Below are 23,069 nucleotides of genomic sequence, written 5' to 3'. Positions count from 1 at the left end.
TGAGAGCGAGCGCGCAAGAGTTGTGTGTGAGTTGAGGGCTAGTGCGGAGATCGACCGAGACGGGAGTCGCGCCAGCCTTCTTTTCGACTGCATAGATTTCGATTTCTAAATGGGCAATCACGAAATCTTGTCCGAATATCATGACGAAAAGTTTCAAGTTTCTCTTTTGCTCTCCTCATTGATACGTGTAGTAGTCATATCGCGCAAGCTTGACGACTTTTTCCCGAGAAGAGGAAGAAGGTAAAGAAAATCGATGACAACAACCCGAGTGAACACAAAGCTAGAAGGCAAGACCAGGAAGACAGATCCAAAGCGGATGTACGATATATGAGAGAGACAGAGAGAGCAAAAAAGAGACATAGACAGATGGAAGATTGACACAGAGATATGGGAAGAGAGAGAGAGAGGAGGACAATAGCAAGTAAACGGATGCTTGTACAGAGCTGGGGGTTCGCGTTGTTCATTGAAGCATGATTGGAGCCGAAAGAGCTGCCCAGTGCAAAAGGGGAAGAGAGAGAGAGAGACGAGAGGAGTGTGTTCAGAACATGGTACGATTCGAACTGTAACGCATGAACTCACTCCAATCGATCCCACCGGCTTCGGTCCCTCCCCCTCCTCCTCCTCCAGCAGTAGGAGTTCCTCCAGATGGGTACCCTTGAGGGGTAGCTCCCGACCCTCCACTACTCGTCGAGAGGTTGCCGTAATCCCAAAAATTTTGTCCGCTCTCGACGCCAAACAAGGGTTCGAAATCGCTCAGGACGTTTTGCAACGCCTGGTCCATTCCAGGCACGAACCCTTGCGATTGTGCAGGAGGCGTAGGTTGTCCAAATCCGGCAAGACCTTGCGGCTGTTGTTGTTGCGGTGGTGGTTGCTGCTGATTCTGCGAGGTCCACGCTGCGAGCGAGTTGGCATCGAGCTGGTTTGGCGAGGTTTGTGGAGGATATGTCGCCACTGGGTTGGGGGGGAACGGATTCTGGTTGAAATTCTGGGGTCGAGATTGGGGTTGCCCTTGTCCAGGTAGTGGCGGTGGAGGGATTTTCGAACTCATGACCGTCGATGCGTTCGATGGTCCAGTCGAAGGGATCTCGCCCGCCGTCATGGTCGGAGTTGGAATACGACCTTTGACGCCCGTGTCGAGCAAGGTGCGCAAGACTTGAGCTTGCGAGCGGGCAGGGTGGTGCGAATTGGGTGCGATCGCGTCGAGGAAAGATGATCCGAGTTCGAGCAGGCGCGGCAGTTTCTGAGTATACAACCACGCCGGTTGCGGAGTCGCGTGGCGCAAGAGCTTGAGGTTTGTCGTCAAGAGTCCCTCGTTGACGAGTTTTGCGAGGAAGACGAGCGGGAACACGTAAGAGATGCAAGTCTTGAATACGCAAAGATTTCTCAGAGGATCAGTCTTTTCACGCGATCGCGAAGAGGAAAATGAGATTGAGCTCACGATCGCATCCATACCCCATCTCGATTGCTCGACAATCTGATCGTCGAGCACGAGTTTCCTCCATCCATCGCTTCTCTCGGCCTCTTCCCACTGAACCTTTCTCCACGCTCCAGGGACTCGACTTTCCTCGCTGAGGTTGAACACGAGTGCTTCTGCCGATCTGACACAATGGCCGAGTCCGTCAAACTCCCAATCCGTGAGACCTCTTGGCGCGCCTTCTCGCAAGAGTTTCCTCGTGCGTTCGCTGTGACTGCTTGCAGGTCGACCTCCATCGCTGCCTCCAATCGGTCCCGACGCGTCACTCGAGTTTGAACCCGTGTACAATTTCGCCTCCTTCTTCCAGTAACAGTAACATGTCGCGTTGAGTTGCATGACGACAAACTCTTTGAACGGGCTCACGACCGACATTGCCAACGGGTCGACCGCGAGTTGTCGAATCAAGATTGGCACCCACGTATCTTCGAACGATTTCATACCCGAGTTGAATCGATCGAGGTCCGCTTTGGGAATCATGCGCGTCTTTTCGTAGTTGATAGATCGAAGAATCGGTCGTGCGAGTTCAGTCATTTCGACACTTGCCGCAAGACTGTAAAGAGTGTGGTTAACAAAACTGTAGATCATCTCGGGTAAGGACACGCGAAGCTGTGCAACTGACCGAACATCATAAGGTTGCGCATTAAGTGACGAGAACAATCTTGTCGTCGTCAACGCCTGAGCTCCCTCCATGTTGCACCGACGACCGCTCTGCACGTTACCCTGCACGTCTTGCCACAAGAGACAATAGTACAATCTGACAACCACAACTCGAATCAGCTCGAATCTAGGTTTCCGAACACCCAAAAGATCATAGACCAACCTGAGATCTCGCAATAGAGCGTGGGGTATCGGTGTTCCCGAAGCACTCGCCGAGTACGCACGCGAGAACTTGGATACCGAAGTCGACAACTGCAACCTCTCGGCCGTGCGAGCCAACACCCCTTGGAGCATCCAACTCGCATTGCCATTCACTTTGCTGACTCGAATTGCTTCGGCATCGTCCTTGCCTTCAGCTCGTCTCGGTCCGAGTTGGACAGGTTTGTACAGGTTGAGCAGGTTGAGAGCGCGGATGAAATCGGTCGTGAGTTCGTGCGGCTGGGGCGACAAGATTTGGGGTGCGAGAATGTTGTTCGTGAACGTCACGAGTGTGAGGTGGAGCTGTGATGGGAAAGTCGAAGAATAGGCGGTCGAAAGGAGAAGGATGACGTGAAATAGGAGCGGGCTTCGAGCGCGTACCGCGAGAGCGTCTCGGTCAGAATCGAGCGAAAAGTTCATGAGCCACGGGTGAATAGACAGGAAGAAGCTGTTTCAAGGAAGCAATACTCTTTGAGTTTACTCCAAGGCGCAAGAACTAGTTGGTATCGGCAAGAATCGAACGTACAAATCAAACAATTGTTGACACTCTTCCTGTCTCAAGACACCTCTTCGCAGAACATCGGGTGCACCGTAATCTTCGGCGCCAGGTATTGGCGTGAATCCAGGTTGGCCTACAACCGAGTCGACCGTAAAATTGATCTCGTTGATCGGGTTGGCAGCAGCGGCGCACGCAACGTCGGACGGAGAAGCGGTGCCGGCTGTGCCCTCGTCGCCAGCGTCAGAAGATGCAGCAGACATAGTTGGATGGTGAGACGAGGAAGACTCGAGGCGATGGTGGTGTTGCTGTGCGGGGTGAGAAGGGGATGCGAATGCGGAAGTATTGATATGTAGCGCAGACTCGATCGACTGCAATCGGTCTGCAATTTCGAACAACCTTGACACACACACACGAGAGTCAACTTCTGTTGACGAATGGCACCTGAAAGGAAGCGAATATCAAAACTGACTTTTGCGCGACTGCTGGAGATGGCTCTCCGACAAGTGCATTCGCCAATGGTCCGCTTGCACCGCCATTGCCGACACCGATCACTTCTGGTGGTCTAGGAATTGTTTTGGTACCCGGCGGGAACTGACAATCGAGCTTGTATCTGTTTTGGCACGAATTTGGTAAGCCGCGATCGGACTGGCGTCATGCGGCAACTCACAATTCGCATCTTCGGCAGGGGACTGTTTCGAAATCCAAGATATCAGTCGAGCGATACAATGGAAGCGATCATTAAACACTTACCAAACGGCGGACCTTCACACCTGGAAGGAGGAAGAAAAGGGGATTGAGCGTGCGCACCGCAACTCACGAAACGCGGCGATAAGTTAGTACTCACTTTTGTTTGACACTCTTGCAACTCGAGCATGCTGCTTTCGATCTCGTCTTTTTCTTGTCTACTGCGGTGCTGCCCTTGTCCTTGCCTGCTTTGGTCGTGTTGTGATTGTCTGCGCCGTTCCCCGCGGGTTTCCCACGCTTCGGTCCCGGTCCTCCGGTGCCAGAGTCAGGTCCAGGATACCCGTTGTCGTCCATGGAATCGAATGTGGTCGCGTGATCGAACGTGGCAGGTGGTCCGAGATGTGTGGAGGCGGCGGCGTCGAAGCGAAGTGGTGCAGCTACTTCGGGCGCGATCTGGGGAGGGAACGGCAATGCTGGACGAGGTTGCATTCACAGGAGGGACGAGCCGACCTCCTGTGCGAGTATGGGGCGAGCGGGTCCGAGGTGGTGGTTTGAATTTGGTTGGGTTTCGGCGGAGGCGAGAGTTGGCTGGCGGTGACGACTCGGGCGATTCTCTGATAGCGCAAGGGGACCGACACGCTCCCGAGATCGAATGTCCCCAGTCGTAGTATACCCACCGATAGGTTTGCTTTGTTGGGAGCAGCGAGTTGTATCAATGCGTGGACGGGCCCGGCTGTAAGCGACAGGGCTCGGTAACTTAGGCCGAAGCTCCGTATGTCAATTGATTCGAATTCAGCTTAGCTTTGCTCCCTATTTAATACGCTTTCACCTTGAAACGTGGTTTTTCGGACTTGCGTGGGCGCCTGCCAAGGGCGACTAGTTCCATTCCGACTATTGCTTGTTGCCGTTGCTTTTTCGTCTGCCTTATCCTTTGACTCGAAGCTTGGTCGTACAGGTAGTTCCCCCCACGGAACCCTTGGATTTTAGCTTCGTTCGCGCGACATCAAGTCCGAAGGAATCGATACCGACTTGCATCCGCAGGAAAAGAAGGACCTCTGTGGTTGTCGAACGGAGGCGAGCGAAAACTGCACAAATGATCGTAGTCGGGAAAATGTGCGAGCGAGCTGAACAGCAACGTTGAATGTCTTCGACTGCAGTTTTCGCCCGCAACCCTGTCGGCGTCGCTCGAGTAGATCATGACCGTTCGGATCTTGAACCGCTGACAGCCAAGAAAAGGATAACAGAGTGCAAAAGTGACGAAAGTGAAAGGCGAGTGTCCGAGTTGACCGACGGCTCTCGAGTTTCGAAGCGCGGATGTCAAAAGTCGCATGAACGATCGACAGAGCTGAGACTTTTACCTTTCGTCCTGCATCTGGAGCGAGGCCGCGAAACAAGGCAGCAATAATGATGATGGGCTCGAACAGAAGGACCCCGATGAGAAGGTCACAACTTTGTCTGCAAGGTCTTTTGCAATTGGGAAATGAACAGTTAAGAGACGACAACATGGGAGATGATGAGAAACCAGGCTAGTAGTATAAATCGATATCGAGAGAATGAGAAAACCCAGGGAATCCTTCAATCACGCTTGACGGCCGCGACGATCAAATCCCATCCGACGAACCCGGTTCGAAGCTCGACAAGACGTTTTGCTTCTTTCCACCTTCGATGAGGGTCAAACGCGGTCAGGAGCGCTTTTTCGACAGAATCGCCCGCGACGCTCGAGGAGGTGGCAGACGACGTCGCCGGAACCGCATGGTACACAATGTAGTCGGCAGCTGTATTGGCGCGACTCCGTGAGCACAGAATCGACGCTTGAGGTTCTATGTAAAACTTACGGGTCAACAGGGAACGCAAGAAAGATCCGAGCAGGAAGGCGATCAGGGCAACTGCAATGACAGATCCCAAACTGTACCCTCGTTTCTGCACGAGGAGACCACCAGGTACGAGCGGAGCTTGTGCAGAAGAGGGAGTTGTCGCGTTGACGATGCTCGAACCGAGTCGAGCAAGAGGGTATGAGCCGAGGATTGCAGAGAGCGGTCCCGTTAAAGGAGTCGACTCGGAGCTTGTTGTGCCGCGTCGATGAGACCCCTAGTGCCGAACAAATTCGTCAGCAGATAACCCCCATGCGCGTGAATGCAACTCGCTGGAATTGAACGCACGGCTTGAACGGATCCAGACTTCGACATGGCCGGTGAATCTCGTCCAGATTCGTACGCCGGAGTCATCATTCCGGGAGACTTTGGATCCGGGAATTCGAAATCGTCCGTAACGGGCGTAGAAGGAATCGGTGCACGAAGATGAGTCGCGATCGCAAGCGGTTGTTGCAGTTCGACAGGAAGAGTCGAGAGGTTTCCCTCGCTAGCAGGCGAAGCAGACTTGCGCCGCCGGGGAGGTACACTGGAACCGATCCCCAGATTCGTCAGTCGAGGAGGGAAAACGCGAGTCAAGAATCGCAGCGAGAGCTTACCGACTGATTTTGGCCCCTTGCAGTGGCGCGTCCTCGTCCTCGAACCGAGCCAACACCGCTCGACTTTCTTTCTGACTCATGACGACCACCTTCTCTCCGTTAAACATGACAGTGCGATTTGCTTGACCAGTCACTTTGCCCAGACCAGTCGGTTCATTCGCGCCAACTCCGGAAGAGACGGGTTTCGGTTTCGTCTTGTCGGATGTCGAGATGAGGTTCTGACCTGGAATTGGAACCGGCGCTGGGAGCGGCACGATCTTGATCTCGACGAGAGCTCCGCCTTCGTCGGTCAGCAACTTGTACCATTCCGGTTTCTCGATCGACTTGACGGGTTCTCGTAGAGGGTCTTGAAGCGGATGAGTGACAGAAGAGGTCGGGATGATGAGGCGAACGAGATGATTCGCGCGCTTCCACGCGTCGAGCGAAGCGGTCAGGATGGACGGAAGTGGCGCATCGTGTGCGATGAGGCGCAGGGGGAGAACTGGCGCGAGAGCGGAAGATGGCGCAAGAGACTTGGGAGGTAGCGCGTCGAGAGACACGAGACTTGACGTTGTCGAACCCTGTTCGGGAGAGAGTGCGGGTAGCAGCGCCGAGGAGGCAAGAACCGAGTAGCCGTGCGGGTACTGCTTGAGATCGACAATCAGCTCCGCAATAACGGTGTCGTGTGCATTCGGATCATTCGGCGAAGTCAACGAGCTTGAGGAAGCTGGAGTGACCGAGACGGCAGAGCCGGAAACAGAAGGAGGAGCACCGGTTGCGACGGGTGGGGCTGCAGGAGATTTCGAACGCAATGACCCCCGGCTCCGCTTGTGCGACAGTTCAGATGTGATCGCAGGTTTGTGTAGAATTGGAGGGGCGGCTGTACCGAAATTAAGTGATGCGCTTCGGGGCAGCTCACTACGGAGCAAGGTCGAACCGACCGCGAGGGACTTTGTCGCAGTCGAGGGCGATTTCTTCTCGAGTACATCGTCCCGAGTGGTCACATCGTCTTTGCTCGTTCCACGATCGTTGCGACCCCCGACCTTGAATAGGGCGCGGAACGTGTTTTCTTCTTCTCCAAAGTTTGCCGTGATGACCCGACTGTGTCCTTCGCCGACTGATTTGCCCAGTTTCCACACGCAGTCACCGACATCGTCCTCACTGAGAGGTCCTTCGATCTGCACCCCGTTACTCGGACTCCAGATACGCGGTAACGGTCCTTTCGTCTTGCCCAAGGTCTCGACATTCGCGATGCTCTTGGCGAGGTTGGCGTTGAGGACTTGATTGAGGGCGAGCGGAACAGACCCTTTCTGGTCGATGCACGCAAGGTACGTGCACCGGGTCGAAGGGATCGCGAGGACCGACGAGGTGTACGGGTCGAGAGTCTCGAGGATCCAGCCTTCGAGGAGGACCTCACCCGTCAAGAGAGAATTCGGGTTTGTCCGGGCGGGGTCGAACGGATCAGTCTCGGCTGGAGGCGGAGTGTAAGATGCGGATGCGACGAAGAGCACGGTCGAAGTGGATGAGGTCGACGAGGCTGACGGCACCTTGACTGACGCGATGACGGTCGATACGTAAAAGATGCGACCTTTGAACGGGAACGCCGGTTTTGTCGACAGTGCGGTCGTCGAGACTCCGTTTCCATAGCTTGAGAGGGGCACAGCTTTTTCAACTCGTTCGTCCCAAACTTTTCTGCATCCCGTGCTCGTCACGACGCTCGCAATCTCGTCTGCCGTCAACCCTTGCACAATCTTGTCTCCACGATAGACTGGGAACGTTGTCGAGATGCCTGGGACTGTCTTTTTGCGAACCACGGTACCGCCACGTTCCGACACGACTGACCAACCCGGTGCGGGATCCGTCAGATCTGGACCTTGTTCGGCATGGAATGATTGGAGGTACGCGAGTGCCTCGAGAGCTGCTGCTGGTGGTTCAAGGGAAGGTTTGTCTGTCGAGGAGGTCGGCTCCGAAGTCGACGTAGTCAAAGTACCGACATTGGAATCGATCAAAGGAGCAGCGATGTCGAGCGCAGCGGACGAACCATCAGTCGCTACGTTCAAGGTAGCTTTCGTATTTTCTTCGGTCTTTCCTGCTTCGCCGACTTTTGTGCGTGCAAGAGATAGTCCTTCGAGCTTGTCGCCCTCGACCGTATTCGAAGTCCTCCTCAAATCTGCCTGACTGCCAGGACTCGAGGACGAGGTCCAAACTCGAGCACCAAGCGTGTCGTATTGATCGAGCGGGACGGGACTGATCTTGCGCCTCTTCCTGCCTTCGAGTTCTCGAATCTTGTCATCCTCGAGCACTTCGACATCGACTTTGACTCTCGCACCATTGATACTGACTCCTCCCTTCTCGGACCCTCCTGTGGGTCCACCTTTCGAAGCTTTCTTGACCGTGACGGTGACTTTGCCTTCAGATTCGACGATCAAGGGAGGGTGTTCGATCGTGAGCCACAAACCGCCTCCAGCAGAGAGACGATGTCGTGACAAACACGAAACGGATGAAGGTGGAGGATCAACCATGAGTTCGAGTCCGTGAGGGGACCACACCGAGACGTCGCATCTCAATTCGAGTTCAATCGGGAGAACGTTGGTCGGTTCTCCTGGTGACGGTTTTCGAGTCGAAGTGGACGAGACGGTTTCGGCGAGACTTGACGTGTCACTCTTTGTGTCGTGGTCGGACTCCGAATGGGAGACAGAAGCAGGTCCATCACATTCGTACTCGACTCGGAACGTGCCCTTGTCGTGATCGTAACCGACTTCTCGTTTCCTCGCTCCACTCAATCTCGTCACGACTGGGGGTGCACCATTCCTGAGAGTGAAGTCCCTGACTCCTGCGACCGCTTGGACAAGCTGGTTCGGAGTCCAAGATTTGTTACTCCACCCTTTCGGATCGGATTGGTCCAACAGCGTGATCGAAGTCGTAGTCGGCGACAGCGATTCGATCGACCAACCCGACAGATCCGTCTGTGTACGGATGGTCGGAGGTTGCACTGGAGGGATCGCAGGGAACAGCGAAGTGTCGTCGGTCGAGGACGAGAAGATGTGAATCGAAGTCGGTGATTTGTACGAAGTCCTCAAGAAGACCGAGTCTCGTGGTCTGTGCAAAAGTTGAAAAACGAAGAAAAATTCATTGCCGTTAGTAATGGCGATACAACTGAGGGGGGGAGAGAACGTACGCGACTGGCCAATTCCCCTTGCGCTTTTCCCACCACAACTCGCTCAACTCGGCGCCGTTCGTGGTAGCTCTCCCCCGCTCTTGTCGTATCAGTTTCGTCTCGTCGAGTCCTTTGTCCCAACTTCCTTTTCCTCCACTGAGCACGCTCGCAAATACGTCCCAAACTCCTACTCCAACAAACACGGCTTCGGCTCGATAAATCGTCAACGTGGGATCGGGGGACAAGAGTTGCGTGATGGTCACTCCCGAAGCAGAGTCCGTGATCGGTTTCCACTTGGCAGGGGGTTCTTGCAACAGGGAGAGAAAGTAGATGTAACTGCGACGCAACAAGGTCGAGATTTGAGACTGGGTCGTGATTGAACAAGTGGCGTTTGTTGCGATCGAACCCGTCGTCGATCGGAGAGAGATGGCAGAACTGTCTCGAATCGAAGGAGTTCGAGTCGTGTTCGCGACGACAGTTCCTTCATTGATGTCTTTCTGCTGCGGGTGTTCAAGGATTCGTTTCCAGGTCGCTTCCTCCTCGGAAATGTCGAATTGGTCTTGATCCGAGTCGACCACCTTGATTTCTGTCAATTGTCCATTGATCCTGATCCCTTTCCCTCCTACGAGTTTCGTAATGGCAATCTTGACCTTGTTCAACCCATCCTTGTCCTCGATCCGATCTTGTACCACCTTGAGCACGAGCCTGTTGGCAGTACCACTCTTGGTCTCGATCGCGAATCGGAACGGTTCTTTGTCGGTCGTATCGATGATTGTCCGTTTCGATTCGATTCGAATGTCCCAACCATCCCTTCCAGTTGTCGTCGTCATCGTCGTCGAGGACAGAGGTGTAGGAACTTGAACCTTGACTGTCTGCTCCGAACCGAGTCGATCATCGGTTCCCGGTTCGGTAAACACTGAATCCCATTCGGCAGTCCATTTCGAAGCATTCTCGTCCCACCCTTCACTGACGACTTCGATTCCTTGTTCTCGATTCCAATCGAGCAAAGTCGGAATCCTGACTCGGGTCGATCGGACGTAGTGCACGAGAGACGCTACGAGGTGAGGCATGTGCGTTGCGAGGTACGACGATGATGATGACAAAGTCGAAGAGGAAGCGGGGTTCAACCGGGTGTTTGGGTTCCATGACCAGTACATCGAAACTCTCAGGTGATGGGTCGATCGCTTCGCTGTCGGCGGTAGGGTCGTTGGGGATGGTACGATGTGAAAGACCCAGGCTTGGATGTTGACGTGAGATCGAACATAAGGGGGAGATGGACGGAGGAAAGAGGGTTCATCGGCAAAGCGGGGTAGCGAACTCGCGACTTGGATGAGAAAATCAGAGCTAGAAGGAATCGTTTTCGAAATGGTGACGGTATCTTTCGGTCTGGAAAAGGGTACACACGCCATATGGCTCATCAGTGACATTGTCAAGACATCGTTGAAACGGGAAAAAGAGGCGCGTACGAGGCAGGCCATCCGAGTCGATAATCAGTTTTGACTACCTTTGTCAGTGGATCTAGAATTTCGAGGGTAGTCGCCTGTTCGACGAGTTTGTCCCCTGTTTGAAACGGAGAGTGACTCAGCAAACAAAGCAGAAATCGAAAATGAGCCGATATCGACTAACAGCTGGACCTGATTTCGGTCGACTGAAGTGCGACCCTGAAACTCTCGAGCAATCCTTCTCGTTCGATCCCGGCATCTTCGAGGGGTACTTCGACCGATGCTCGAACGACGTCTGCGGTTGCAGATCCTGACGAACTTGACGAGAAGGAGCAAGAGCGCTTGTGCAGCTTGATCCGCCACGGGTCCAACGGGTTTTGACCGTCTACTCGCAAAGTTGATTTCGTCGCCGCTCCAGCTGTCGCATTTGTCGAAGAGAGAGCTTCGGCGGATGGTGTCGTTGCGTTTGTTGACGAGGAAGGCGAACAGGTGTTGGCGAGCGGTTTCCACAGCGCGTGATCAGGAGTCGAAACGAGGTGCAGCAAGGTTTGTTCTGCACTGTTTACCGCAGTCGCGTATCGAGCCCTATGACTTGGACGAGCACGAGAGGCAGAGGGGAGTCAGGAGTGCGACAAGTTGGATGACGATCGATGCTCACTCTTGGTAAGACTGAGCCTGGTCCCCGGCTCTCATGGTCGGAGGGCGTGTAACGAGGTGGGCTCGCCGTACGGCGACAGTCGCGACAGTCCTGGCCGCTAGCACAGATGAGGGTCGAGAATGACGGAGTACACTCGTGCGACTTTCACCTCGCTTGTTTCCACTCTCATTGACACCATGTTTTCCATAGTACGGGCAAACGCAACACGATTACGGATAGGGAGCGTACGCTACTCGTCGTCCTTTGCATCTCGAGCATACCCCGGCTTGTACTTGCATCCGCAACCCTCGAAAGCACCGCCCTCGACTACTGCAGCAAAGCCGACTTACGCCCTCTCGTTCTTGCCAACCCCTGCACCGTCGAGCTCGTTCTCCCCAACGACGATCGGACTCTTGTCTTCATCAGCGCCAACGACGACTCGAGGTGAACCCGAGATCCTGCCGCGATACTTTCAAGAGAACCCGCAGTTTCTAGACCTCGTACACGAGGTGCTGAGGGACAACATTGAACACGATTTGTGGGTACAATCGTTGGCGAAATCGGTCGTGTCTTCTTCGCTCGAAGGTGGCGTCGATACCTACATGTTCGTCCTTGTCTCTCTCAACATCTCATCGAGACGCTCCTTGAACTTGAGATCATATCATTGACACGGATTCCGACAGTCATTTGGGAGATCAGCGCAACCCGGCCGAAGCGCAACGTACCGCTCAACCTCAAGACATTCTCGCGTCGTTCCTCGTCCGGGGCAAAACGGGTGAAATCGTTGCGGGCAGTTACGAACGCAACAAGGTCGCGTACCGACTCGTGAGCGAACTCGGGTTGATGCAGTTGCCCCCGAGTTTGTTTGAGAAACTCGTCGAAGCGTGTGAACGAGTACGCGAGGTTGAACTCGAGGTGGCCAAAGAGCGTGGAGAGGCATGATGTACAATTTCATCCCATTGAAACGCATGCATGTACATAGCCATAGCGGCCGGACCGCTCAAAAGCGATCATTATACGCAATTCGGAAGAGTGCCACATAAGATCCTTCTCGCTTGCCGCAATGAATCCCATTGCGATTCGCAATATAGTAGATTCCAAGCTGAAACTTGGCTTTCCAAGCCAAGTCGCAGCACCTGTTGTATCAAGAGATCGACGAAAGTAGTTGAATGACGTAACCTGACGCGGACGACAGATCCCAGCGGAGCCGATCCCCCCGCTCGGCATCCGCCGCTCTTCCTCCCTCACGCTACACCTACGTACCTCCAGAACATCATTATGGTGAGTAACCTTTCGAGTATCCCAGCTCCCAAGGAGTTTCGAAACCTAAAGAGTCACGTCCGTTCCCCCACCCTTGTTGCCGATTCCAGAACTCGACCTCTTTCGTCCCCGCCGCTACTCGTACCGATGCGAAAATCCAAAACACGGGCTCGAACCAACCTGCTCAACCCGTCTCGGACTCTGTACCGTCCCAGACCCAAGCCGATGGACACTTCAAGTGAGAAGGGTTGTCTTCTCGTGTCTTGTAGAAGATACTGACCATCGTACCCGGGGCTAAGTCAAATCACTCAGAAATGGGAGTCGAACGGAGAGCGACCAACGGTGGAGTCGTCTCAGGGCGCTTCGACCATGCCCGATGCTGACGGAGGTAACCCTCTTCCTCCTTCTTTGGTTTGCCCCTTCTATGCTGATGTTAATTCGAGTTTTTTGGTTTCAGGTCACGAAGACAAGGTTAGTTTCGGAGACAAGGTGAACGGATTTGCCAAGAAGTTCGCTGGCAAGGCTACTGGCAAAGAGCACGAAGTTGCGCAAGGAGAAGCACTCTTGAACGGTGCCGACAAGGAACAAGCTGCCAACGTCGCTAACCAAGTCAAGAACAACTAAACGAAATCTGCAGTACATTGATCCAGGAAAACGTAAATTTTACTGAAGTGCAAGACATTGTTGTGTTCGTAAGCGATCTTAAACATATTCGAGGCAATAGCGAGAACTCGCTCTGGGTATTGGAATTTCAGCGGTGTGTGAGACAGAAAAGGGGGACCGTGAGCGTCCGCGAGCCAGGAGCCTCGTGGCTGGTCGTCAAACATTTTAACCTCTACGTCTTTGTTCTGTTTCACCCTCATGCACACGATCGAGCGGCGCCTGTCCATCGTAAACTGTCGCTCAGCACCTAGTATCGAACGACTTGCCGGTGCTCAATCTCTGAAACCCGGCCGCGTCCAAATCCGGGTACGAGCGGTGCCTGCGCGGGATCATCAGCAGGCTTCTCTGGCAACAACGTTCCACTTCCCGTCTTGTGACTCCCACCGGCAGTGCGATACGATCGATTACTGGCTCTTTCGCATGCTCCAAAGGAGAGAGGAGCCCGAGCGGCGCGTGCCGTGCGCGAGGAGAATCCGCGGGAGGAGGACTGAGCAAAACCACCTAGGCGCTGTCGGCCGGGACCATTGAATTTGCCCGCGCAGAAACCCTGGAAGCTGTGCAAGAAAAAACCTTCGAAGAGGTAGTCAAACTTGACGACCACAAGAATTACAAAACCAGGAGTTTGACAGAGGGAGCCTTATCTTCGGAGCATCGAAGCTCAGCAAGGTCATCCTGAATCTCGTAGGATGACCTAGGTGACTTTCGAATTCTCGCAGAAGAGACTTCAACAGACAAAGTCTTGAACAATGTAATTCTTGTGAGCGTCAAATTTTCCTACTTCTTTCGAGGTTTTCTGCTGCACAGCTTCCAAGGTTTCTGCGCGGACGAACTCGATTACCCCAGCCGGCAGCCGATAAGTAGTTTTGCCTACGGATTGACCTCGCGCAGGGCCCACGCCGATTTTCCCCCGTCCTCTTCCTCCTCTCTTTCCGCCGCGCTCGCTGCCACTCGCTTTCGACCCTTGTTCCACGCGGAGAAGGGGATTTGCGGAATTTGTAAGCGCGTCCTCTGTAGCCTCTTGCGTATACGCGTCTTCCTCCTTCTTTCGCTCTGGCGCCTTCTTTTTCTACTCAGCCATGTTGTGCACCAGCTTCTTCCGACGCTTATTGTTCTTCCCCCTCATTGTTTGCTTTCTCCAGAGTTGAAGGCTAGGTCAGCCTCTTAAGATGAAGTGAACGGGCTCATCAACAGCATCGTCGGCACGTTCATGGGCAAAAAGCACACAGTTGCGCGCGGAAGCTTGGACCTCACTACACATACTTCGGATCGATTCAGAAACGCAAGTGCTGCGTCGTGTTGACAAGTGTCGCTGTTCATATTGTCGGGTAGGCTTAGCCATAGCTCAGGAGCGAGCCGTGCCCGATCCTTTAGTGGGGCTGGCTTTGCTATGATACCATTTTTGTGGTTCGTTGAATACTAAACACTCGAAATGAGCGCGTACCCTCGTGCGCAAAGTGACAGTCCGGCGGAGGCATCGGAAAAAGCCAGCGGACGTCGCTTCCTTTGCAGCCTGCAGCTGCGCAAAGATGAAATCTCCTTTGGCTTGCCCACTCCGCAGCCAAAGACAACTGACACGACGCTGTTGAATCCGCCAAGACTGCACTCGAGACTGGCGCCGCATGTAAAGCCAGGCAGTGGATCCATGCGGTCGCGAGGGTCGTTGCGGCGGGATTTCCCGCCTTGTTGAGCTAGGCCTGTTTGGCGCAATTTCGCCGAAAACAAAGAGTAGCGGTCGATGTACCGCGGTCAATCCGTCAGTGTCTTCGACCTCCGAAATGTATAGGAATGACTGGCATTCTGAGATTGGCGTTTGCTCTGAACATTCGCGATGGAGACCGAAGAAAGCAAATAGTTCTTGCTGGACTTGCTACAAGCTCAGAGGAATGATCGGTCCAAATCTGTCCGCGTTGTCTCATCCATGAATCATGTCTCATCCGGGCTCTAGCGTACATATCGTACGTGTGCTGACCCCCACGTTCGTGCGCGCGCCATCAGCTTGAGCTCACCTCGCCCACTTCCGAAGAAAGACTTCGTGGAATGCATGACATTGCATTCATGCACCTGTTGCCCTTCCTTACTGACGCGCCTCTCGTGTCTCGAGCCTATGCAACGTTTCAGCCGTTGCCGTTTTTTGCCGGGAGCCCTTTCGGAACCGTTCAATGATAGCTCAATTCCCCCTTTCTTGGCTCTCGGCCGGTGCACGCGCCTCACCCGCTTGCTCCCGTTCACCTCGCTTTGCTCTCGCTCTCTTCTGTCCTTACCCTTCTTTCCTCCTACTGCATCTTTCGGATCTGAAATCAGCGCACCATCAACCGCACAACATGCTCTTCTCGACGACTCTCGTGCTCTCGCTTCTCACATCTGGTATGTGGAACCCTATGCTCCCACATCCAAAAGAAAGCCGGAACCTGATCCCGTGATCTCTCCACCTTTTTTGCTGTACAGCTTTTGCGATCCCGACGACTTCGAACGAACATGCCGCGCTCAAAGTGACTCGCGCGTTCCAAAGCCAACTTTCGAAACGACAATCGGGTACTCAAACCGCGATCAACTCGTTGGAAGGGTTGTTGACGAAAGCGGTCAACGGTGAAGGCAACTGTGGCAGTCAATGCTCGGGATGGGTCTCTGAAGTGACCGTTAGTCTATCGAACATTCTTCTTTTCTTCGTGGAGCGACGCAATTGACGCTGATTCTCATTCTCGGTATGACTTGATTCGGAACAGAAATGTACCAATTTGGGGTCGTACACCCAAATCGGTATCTGTGCGTGCGGTGATGCGCCTTTGAACGCGATGAATACCTGCGGTTCCTGTAAGCAACACTTGATCACGAACCAAGGACTCGTTCTCAATCCCTCTAACACTTGGTTTTTTGCGCTACGTATAGGCTACGGAGGTTCGTCCGTTACGGACGCTTCCAACTTTGCCTCGTTCTGCAAAGAGAACCTCGGCACGATTTCGAGTTACAGCTCAAGGTTCGCTTCGGCGACCTCGTCGGGATCGTCTGTTGCGTCTTCGGCCGTTGCCGGAGCCGCATCGTCGGCATCAGCTGGGACGTCGAACCCTACTTCGACTTCGAATGGCAGTGCTCCTAGTTCAGCGGCGTCGGGTTCGTCTGGATCAGGGAGTGGAGCAGGACCGAGTCTCAAATCGGCCGCGAAAGGTACGGTCTTGGGAGCAGGAATCGTTGCGCTCATGCTCGCCGCTTAGAGTCAGCACTCGAGATGCAAACCTCTCACATCAATTATCAGCTGTACATGCTCAGACTCCCACGTTTTACAATTCCTTGGGGGAACTTCGCCCTCCTTTTCTGTTCTCATTACTCTTCCTTTATACCACTTCCTTTTCTTCAGCGTTGGCGGATTGGGCGTATTCACTTGTGTTCACGTTGATCGGAATTGTGTAAAGAGCGTCTTTCTGCAGTAATCCGAGAATCGAGCACAATACAGCGAGTTTCGATTGATCAGGGGGTGTGACATTGCTGAGGCGAGTGGCAGTTGCCAATGTCAAACCGACTTGAGGAGCGAGAGAAAGTAGTGAGACACGAAGGATCAAGGTCATGACCGTTGATCATCATTCGCTCTCCGCGACTTCCCGACAAGCTCTGCCGACAACGTACCAGATGGCAGCACCGATACCTTTCCTGGCCCCGGTCCCACCCCCCTGGACCGAACACAAGGGTAAGTTTACCACTTTCATCATCGTCCAACATTGCGTCCTCGACAGGGAGGAATCTTGCTGCCATGCATACACTGTCCAAATCATCGTCGACTGGAAAGCATTGCGCGCTCATGATCCGGATTGTAGAGCGGTGCCAAGTCGAGCTGACGCTTCTTTCCTTTCGACTGAATTGCCCTGCCTGTAGCTCCTGGTGGACAACCTTACTGGTTCAATCCAATCACCAATGTTTCAACCTACACTAGACCTTTCGCACCTGCTCCTCCACCACCACCACCAGCTGGGTTCCCGATCGCGCAGATGAATCCTCCACTCCATTTCCCCGCCGTTTCCGCTTCTTCCGCTTCGACTTCGACAGAACCCGTTCGTAACAGTAGCGGCAGCAAGAAAGACAAGAAGGAGAAACCGAAACAGAAACTCCCGATCGAAGGTACTGATTGGATCCGAGTCACGACCAACAAGGGCAACGTGTTTTACAATCATTCGATTACGAAAGAGAGTGTGTGGACTGTACCTCCCGAGATCAAGGATCAAGTCGAACAACTCGAACTGCGTGAACAGGAGGAACTTGAACAGAAACGAGAAGGAGACGAGAGGATCGCGCTTAGAAAACGCAAAGCAGAGGACGACGCTGTGAATGATGTCGTTCAAGTCACACAAGATATCGAACGGGAAGGGGATCACCAGGCGGAGGACGAAGATGAGGAGGAAAAGGGACATCTCGAACTCGAGATTGAAGGTGCACCCGAAGGAACTTTGGCAGAGGTTCCGACCGAGACGACGCCAGTAATCGAGACAGACAACACGGATGCACAACCTCCAAAGAAGAAGAAGCCCAAGACTCGAGTCGTGTCGTCGATCGAAGAACTAGAAACTGAAGACTGGCAGCGACAGATGGCCGAGCAGATGGCACAAGAAGCCGCCGAAGCTGAAGAGAAGGAGAAGCGAGAGATGGAGTTCGCGATGAAACCGGACGAACCCCCAGTCGTGAACCCGGAAGCGGTCGAGAAGCAAGACAAACTCGAGGTGAACCAGGTCGAGGCAGCTGCCATGTACAAGGTGAATCATCTCGCTGCAGCGCAAGTCCGACGTATATGCCTTAGCTGACCTTCAACAATTCGCAGGTCCTCCTCGGAGAAAAGGATATTAATCCGATGGCGCCGTTCGAGAACGAGTTGCCCAAATTCGTCAACGACCCTCGGTACCACTGTGCGTATTGATTCGAGATTTCGACGTGCTTTTCTATCCTTGACAGCTGATTAGTCGCCACAACATGCGCAACAGCGGTCAAGACTCAGCGGGATCGACGTGACATCTTTGACGAGTTCTGTAAGGAGAAAATCCGCGAGCGTCGAGCTGCGAAAGCCAAACTCGCTCAGAGCGGGATCAAGGTTGATGTGAGGATTCCCTATTGACTCGTACCGACGATCCCAAATCACTGAACGATCCGATTCATGATACAGCCTCTTGTAGCGTACCGAGCCCTGCTCACCACGACTGTCACTTCGACTCGAACCCATTTCAGTGACTTCAAAAAGGCTCACGGCAAGGATTCGCGATTTCGAGAGTTTGGCAAAACTGAAGGCGAGAAGGAGAAAGAGTTCAAAAAGTTTCTCCGGGAACTCGGAGAAACGAAACGTCAAGCGGCGGAGAAGGCAGAGCAAGAGTTCCGGGACATGTTGAGCGAGGATCGAGATATCAAGATTGGGGACAAGTGGGCAGATGTGAGGAAATGTTCTCCTGATTCCCCAATGGGGTTTCTCTCTTGGTCGCCCTCTGACGCTGATCGGGTTTCCCGGAACATCTGGACTTTGTGAGTGTAGGTCAAGAAACGACATGCCTCTGATCGTCGCTACGCCGCCGTCAACTCGTCTTCGCTTCGAGAACAGCTCTTCTCGAAGCATCTCGCATCGTTGGCCTCTGGTTCGACTTCCGGTCCCACAACTTCTTCCGTTTCGACCAATGGTGCATCGAGTTCGAAAACGTCAAAGGAGGACAAAGCCGCGCGTGCGGCTGCTTCTCTTAGAGAACGAGAAGAACGAGTCCGACAGGACAAGGACAAGGCTGCACGACACGCGCACCAAGCGCGCAGTCACCTTGGAAAAGACGAAGCGGAACGGGAGTTTGGTCAGCTGATGATTGATGCCGTGCGAGACCACAAGGTGAAAACTCCTTGCATCGGATATGTTCTTGGTGCTTCAGACACTTACGTTATTGGTATTGGCATCAGGCTCACTTTGAAGATGTTGCGCCGAGCCTATCACAAGATCCTCGATTCGATCACCCCTCCCTCACACCACGCGACAAGCGCGTCCTGTTTGACTCTCACCTGTCTGCTCTTCATCGCAAACGAGTTTCGGCAGTCGAAGCACTCTTTGCTGAGCATGCACCCGCCCTCGATACTCCGTTCCACGACGTCCTTCCTCAAATCTCAGATTCACCTCACGTCACGCGCTTGTTCGGAGACCGAAATTTCGATCGAGTCGAGGACTTGTTCTCTTCGTGGCAATCCCGAAGAAAGGTTGAAGCGAAGGAAGATTTCTACCGCCTGTTGAAGGAGAGTCCGATCCTCGAGCATTGGGGACGACTCAAGAAGATGGAGAAGCGAGACGAGGTCAAACTGATTGGTGAGGAAGGGACGAGGAACGACGAGTCAGACGATGAGGAGACTGGAGCGAGGGAGATGGCAGATCAGGTGGACCTCAAGGCGGTTCACGCTACTCTCAAGGCAAGATACCGCACTGTCTCTCCTATTCTCCGCTTCCAGCTTTCTGACTGACGCGCATTTGTTCTTGACGCAGAATGACAAGCGGTACTTGATGTGGAATCACGAGCCGGAGAAACGGGAAGAATGGATCGAAGATTACGTCGAGAACAAGCTGACCGCCCCCAAAATGACCGTACATCAGCGGGACTGATTCGTCGTGCAATCGATCTCTCGGCGTGATCTGCAATTGCAGTCAAGAGTAAGGGAGTAAAAAAGACAGGTTGCAAGTATCCCTCATATGAATGCACCGAGAATGCCAACGCAAACAACAAGCAGTGCAAATATTGATGGAGAGACCTTTGGAGAGGCATTTGAGCGCGTTCCCCCTAATGCGGATGCCTTGTTTTCTGTACCGACTATGTAGCCGAAACCAGAAGAATAAGAGCCCTTCGAACGCGCAATCGGCGTATGAGTGGAAGGCTGATGAACTGCTTAGACTTTGGAACAAGCGCTTACAGTCCAGAACGTCAAGTCATTCACGTGGAGTGCGTGTTTTGTCCAGACTGCCAACAAATCGTCAGCGATCCACCTCTCTTCAGGACAGGGTGTCGCTCACGTAACGGTATCGCCAACCACGTCCGACCCTGAAACCCGTGCGCGACATTTGAGCTTGCGACAGTCCGATACCACTTGGGCAGGAAGAATCCGTAGAAGGACCAGTGTGCCCATAGACTGTCAATCATGTGGCCTTTTGCTGTTGATTCTCCAGTCACGAGTCCGGCAAAGGAGCCGTTCCCAAGAAAGATCTGATGCTCGAATGTTTGTGCCTACTCAAACGGACAATCGGGTCAATTGAATTTGTGGCTACTCCAGTGAGACTAAAAGCACGCACCATGGTCAAGCCGAAATTGTTCGAGAGGTAATACGTCGCCGAAGATCTTTGCCAGGCGAGCCATGAGCCAAATATATCGTACAGCGCATGGATACCTTTCGATTCTTCAGTATGCTCCTCCATCGCGGACTGAACAAGCAAAGGTGAGTACAAGCGAGAGAGACGACGAGGTAGAGGATCAGCTCACATAGTCCCAGCGGAAAATGTCCACATTTTCGACCCTGCCACGGGTCCGATTCAACGCTCCGAGAAAGTCCATAACATTGCGCTGGACGAGCGAGTCGTAATATCGCGTGAGATTCGCGTTGAACGCGGTTCGGGTTTCGTGCGCCGCTGCAAGCTTGAGAGCGCCATGGACGATCTGTTAGAGCTGGTCAGTATCAGCTCTCATAGACAGCAGGAAACGGATCGCAGCGCAGTCTGACCTGCATCCTGCGGTTCCAGGGCATCAAGGTTCCAGGATCTGCGTGATCCGGGTCAGCTACTTCTACAGCAGGTCTCTTTTTGTGGGTTGCTCTGGCACACCCACCTCGAGTATCTCCTACTGACCACCAACGACCATCTGCTGGCTGTATGATGGATCCTGCTGAATCTACAAAGCGGAAAAAGTAATTCTCGTACGTGCTGTAAAGGTATGTGCGCGTCAGCTCACGAGTCCTCCATTGCAGTAAGTCCAGCAGAATCGGCTCACTCGTCTCCAGCGGCAATGTAAGCCTTTGCTCGGTCAAGATATGTGGCACTCTTGTTGAACACTGACGGCCCATTGAAAACGGGAGGAACCTGGCCGCCGTTTGATCCTGTCAGGCGCAAATGCGAATATGGAGAACGACCGAAAGAAATACCATGTTCCATAGACAAGGACTTTTCAGGATCATGAGTGCCGCGTTGACCATATTCGACACTGTCGATCCCAAAATCAAAGCGTCAGGTCGGAAAAGTGATGGGCAAAGAGCTCGAATTGAACGAACCAATTTCGCCCTGTTCGCAACCGGCGTAAATCAGGTCCGCCTTGTTGTTGGGAGGCAGAGCGTGCGTCGGCCACACCTACACGAAGAGCGTTGGATCATTCATGTATGCCTCCAAGCCTAAGGCCGATAAAACATACAGGATCTGCTTCGCCAGTCCAGATCACGAACGGGTTTTCAATGTTTTGATTCTGGAGTGCCAGTATACTGGGATGAGACACTCTGGTCAGTTCGGATAAAACAGACGTAGAAGAGACAGGGCGAACTTGTCTGCGATCCTCACCGCTACATCGAGGGCGCGAATGTCCCCCGTGATCTCGAACAAAAGAGAAGCGGAGTAGGCGCCCTGACCGAGCGCTCCGTCGCCGAGCTATAAAGGAAAGCGCTGATGAGCTGGCTTCGATTGAGTTACCAACGAGGACATTGAAGGAAACTTGCAATGTTGCCCTGCCCGTTTTCCCAAACCGGTTCCAGCTGCATCAGCATACCAAGCGCACTCTCAATCTCGACTCGGGTGACGTCCCCATCGAGACCGTTCCATATCATGTTCCTGCGTGGCTGAGCATCGCAGTAGCGCACTTTGCAAAGGTTTGCGAATCCTTTCGAGGTGCCTTCGAAGGTAACAGGAGGTGCTCGACACCCCCTTTTCGGAGCATAACCGAACACTGTTGGAGAAGAGTTTGCGATAGCAATCAAAGGCGATGGTGCTGTTGAAACGAGCTTTGTCGTCCTTGAGGGAGTGACTCGTGGCTTTGAAGAGCTTTCAAGCGCGGTGCTTCTGTTAGAAGTCTTTGAAGCACGGATGTGCGCGACTGTCGAGATGCCAGGTCGTATCGGGGAGGCTGTAGGCCGAGTCTTTGAGCGCGAGTGAGTCCTGGTTAAGACGTGCGGATTTGCCATGGGCCGTCCTGAAAGGCTTTTTGTTCTGCTGTTTGTTGAGACGGAATTTGACAGAGGAGACCTCGACGGCTTTACATGGACGCTTCTGCTAGTCGAGGCGCGTGAGAGTCTCGACGTAGTGCTGAGTTTTGTTTGTACAGAGTTTCGACTAGGGGCGGATGATGAGGTTACGATGGCCGAGATGGTCGACCCGGTGCGTTCCTTGGACGACGAAGACGATCCATTCTCGATTTTTGAATAGGTTCGAGACAGACTCTGCGTCGGCGACGATTCACGGCCCTTGCTTGCGGATCCCACGAGCGTCCGTTCTCCAACTATCGTTGAAATTGAGGAAGACCATGGCGGGATTGCCCTGCGATACCGATGCTCGTGTGCATGTTCATGAGCCTCGACGCTCGACAGAGCGAAAACGAACAAGAAGATCGAGAGCAAGAATACGTGGGAAAACAAAGGGAGCACGGTTGAAGCGCCCTGAATCGGCAGTCGCCCTCGTCGCATTGGATGTACTGGACGCCGGCCACCGTAGGCAGCTCCCTGTCGAACTTTGGCTGAGTTAGCGTGCTAGTATGCGGAGCAAAGCAGCAAACGGTAAACAAATGCGAGAGCCAAGGGACGCGAGGCCTGAGCGCCGCGTGTTCTGGAGTATGCGCGCACCCATGGCAGCTGGGTTCTCAAACGCGTCCGGAGTCATACTTTGCACCTCAAAAATCGCGAGAGCGCCTGTGCTAGGCTTCTGCGAGGGAGCGAGTGAGGGAGCGGTAAGCGGGCGAAATCAAAAAATCGTCTTGATATTGTGCATGCTGTGCGTGAT

General features: G+C 53.6%; 7 protein-coding genes across 7 annotated transcripts; 4 read left to right on the top strand and 3 right to left on the bottom strand.

Annotated features, from left to right (window-relative positions):
* Nucleotides 1-538: 538 nt before the first annotated feature.
* JCM15063_004285 (Zn(II)2Cys6 transcription factor) lies at nucleotides 539-4,001 on the bottom strand (the record flags this gene model as incomplete). Its single annotated transcript, XM_076680752.1, has 9 exons — nucleotides 539-1,363; nucleotides 1,439-2,024; nucleotides 2,094-2,228; nucleotides 2,295-2,777; nucleotides 2,856-3,224; nucleotides 3,298-3,438; nucleotides 3,496-3,517; nucleotides 3,579-3,598; nucleotides 3,673-4,001. The coding sequence occupies 9 exons, from the start codon at nucleotides 3,999-4,001 to the stop codon at nucleotides 539-541; spliced, it is 2,910 nt and encodes a 969-aa protein (XP_076532151.1).
* A 1,086-nt stretch (nucleotides 4,002-5,087) lies between these two features.
* On the bottom strand, nucleotides 5,088-11,250 carry JCM15063_004284 (uncharacterized protein; the record flags this gene model as incomplete). The annotated part of the gene is made up of 8 exons (XM_076680751.1): nucleotides 5,088-5,287; nucleotides 5,348-5,600; nucleotides 5,672-5,909; nucleotides 5,980-9,057; nucleotides 9,137-10,501; nucleotides 10,582-10,675; nucleotides 10,742-11,115; nucleotides 11,216-11,250. The coding sequence occupies 8 exons, from the start codon at nucleotides 11,248-11,250 to the stop codon at nucleotides 5,088-5,090; spliced, it is 5,637 nt and encodes a 1,878-aa protein (XP_076532150.1).
* Nucleotides 11,251-11,391: 141 nt separating this feature from the next.
* On the top strand, nucleotides 11,392-12,136 carry JCM15063_004283 (uncharacterized protein; the record flags this gene model as incomplete). Its single annotated transcript, XM_076680750.1, has 2 exons — nucleotides 11,392-11,798; nucleotides 11,878-12,136. The coding sequence occupies 2 exons, from the start codon at nucleotides 11,392-11,394 to the stop codon at nucleotides 12,134-12,136; spliced, it is 666 nt and encodes a 221-aa protein (XP_076532149.1).
* A 336-nt stretch (nucleotides 12,137-12,472) lies between these two features.
* JCM15063_004282 (uncharacterized protein) lies at nucleotides 12,473-13,078 on the top strand (the record flags this gene model as incomplete). The annotated part of the gene is made up of 4 exons (XM_076680749.1): nucleotides 12,473-12,475; nucleotides 12,565-12,692; nucleotides 12,754-12,842; nucleotides 12,912-13,078. The coding sequence occupies 4 exons, from the start codon at nucleotides 12,473-12,475 to the stop codon at nucleotides 13,076-13,078; spliced, it is 387 nt and encodes a 128-aa protein (XP_076532148.1).
* A 2,360-nt stretch (nucleotides 13,079-15,438) lies between these two features.
* Nucleotides 15,439-16,326, top strand: JCM15063_004281 (uncharacterized protein; the record flags this gene model as incomplete). Its single annotated transcript, XM_076680748.1, has 4 exons — nucleotides 15,439-15,481; nucleotides 15,563-15,753; nucleotides 15,841-15,928; nucleotides 16,004-16,326. The coding sequence occupies 4 exons, from the start codon at nucleotides 15,439-15,441 to the stop codon at nucleotides 16,324-16,326; spliced, it is 645 nt and encodes a 214-aa protein (XP_076532147.1).
* A 349-nt stretch (nucleotides 16,327-16,675) lies between these two features.
* On the top strand, nucleotides 16,676-19,712 carry JCM15063_004280 (uncharacterized protein; the record flags this gene model as incomplete). The annotated part of the gene is made up of 8 exons (XM_076680747.1): nucleotides 16,676-16,796; nucleotides 16,982-17,853; nucleotides 17,919-18,003; nucleotides 18,079-18,191; nucleotides 18,258-18,518; nucleotides 18,618-18,956; nucleotides 19,025-19,522; nucleotides 19,596-19,712. 8 exons carry the CDS (start codon nucleotides 16,676-16,678, stop codon nucleotides 19,710-19,712), a joined length of 2,406 nt encoding a protein of 801 aa, XP_076532146.1.
* An 83-nt stretch (nucleotides 19,713-19,795) lies between these two features.
* Nucleotides 19,796-22,258, bottom strand: JCM15063_004279 (uncharacterized protein; the record flags this gene model as incomplete). Its single annotated transcript, XM_076680746.1, has 13 exons — nucleotides 19,796-19,948; nucleotides 20,018-20,064; nucleotides 20,118-20,328; nucleotides 20,394-20,522; nucleotides 20,581-20,754; nucleotides 20,819-20,856; nucleotides 20,923-21,017; nucleotides 21,085-21,173; nucleotides 21,236-21,294; nucleotides 21,362-21,437; nucleotides 21,499-21,565; nucleotides 21,625-21,728; nucleotides 21,797-22,258. 13 exons carry the CDS (start codon nucleotides 22,256-22,258, stop codon nucleotides 19,796-19,798), a joined length of 1,704 nt encoding a protein of 567 aa, XP_076532145.1.
* Between the last annotated feature and the right edge of the window lie 811 nt (nucleotides 22,259-23,069).

Source organism: Sporobolomyces koalae (assembly GCF_050403365.1).
Source record: "Sporobolomyces koalae JCM15063 DNA, S_koalae_JCM15063T_v1_ctg44, whole genome shotgun sequence".
NCBI lineage: Eukaryota > Fungi > Basidiomycota > Microbotryomycetes > Sporidiobolales > Sporidiobolaceae > Sporobolomyces > Sporobolomyces koalae.
Note: the sequence above shows the minus strand (reverse complement) of the source record. Positions and strands in the feature narration are given on the sequence as shown.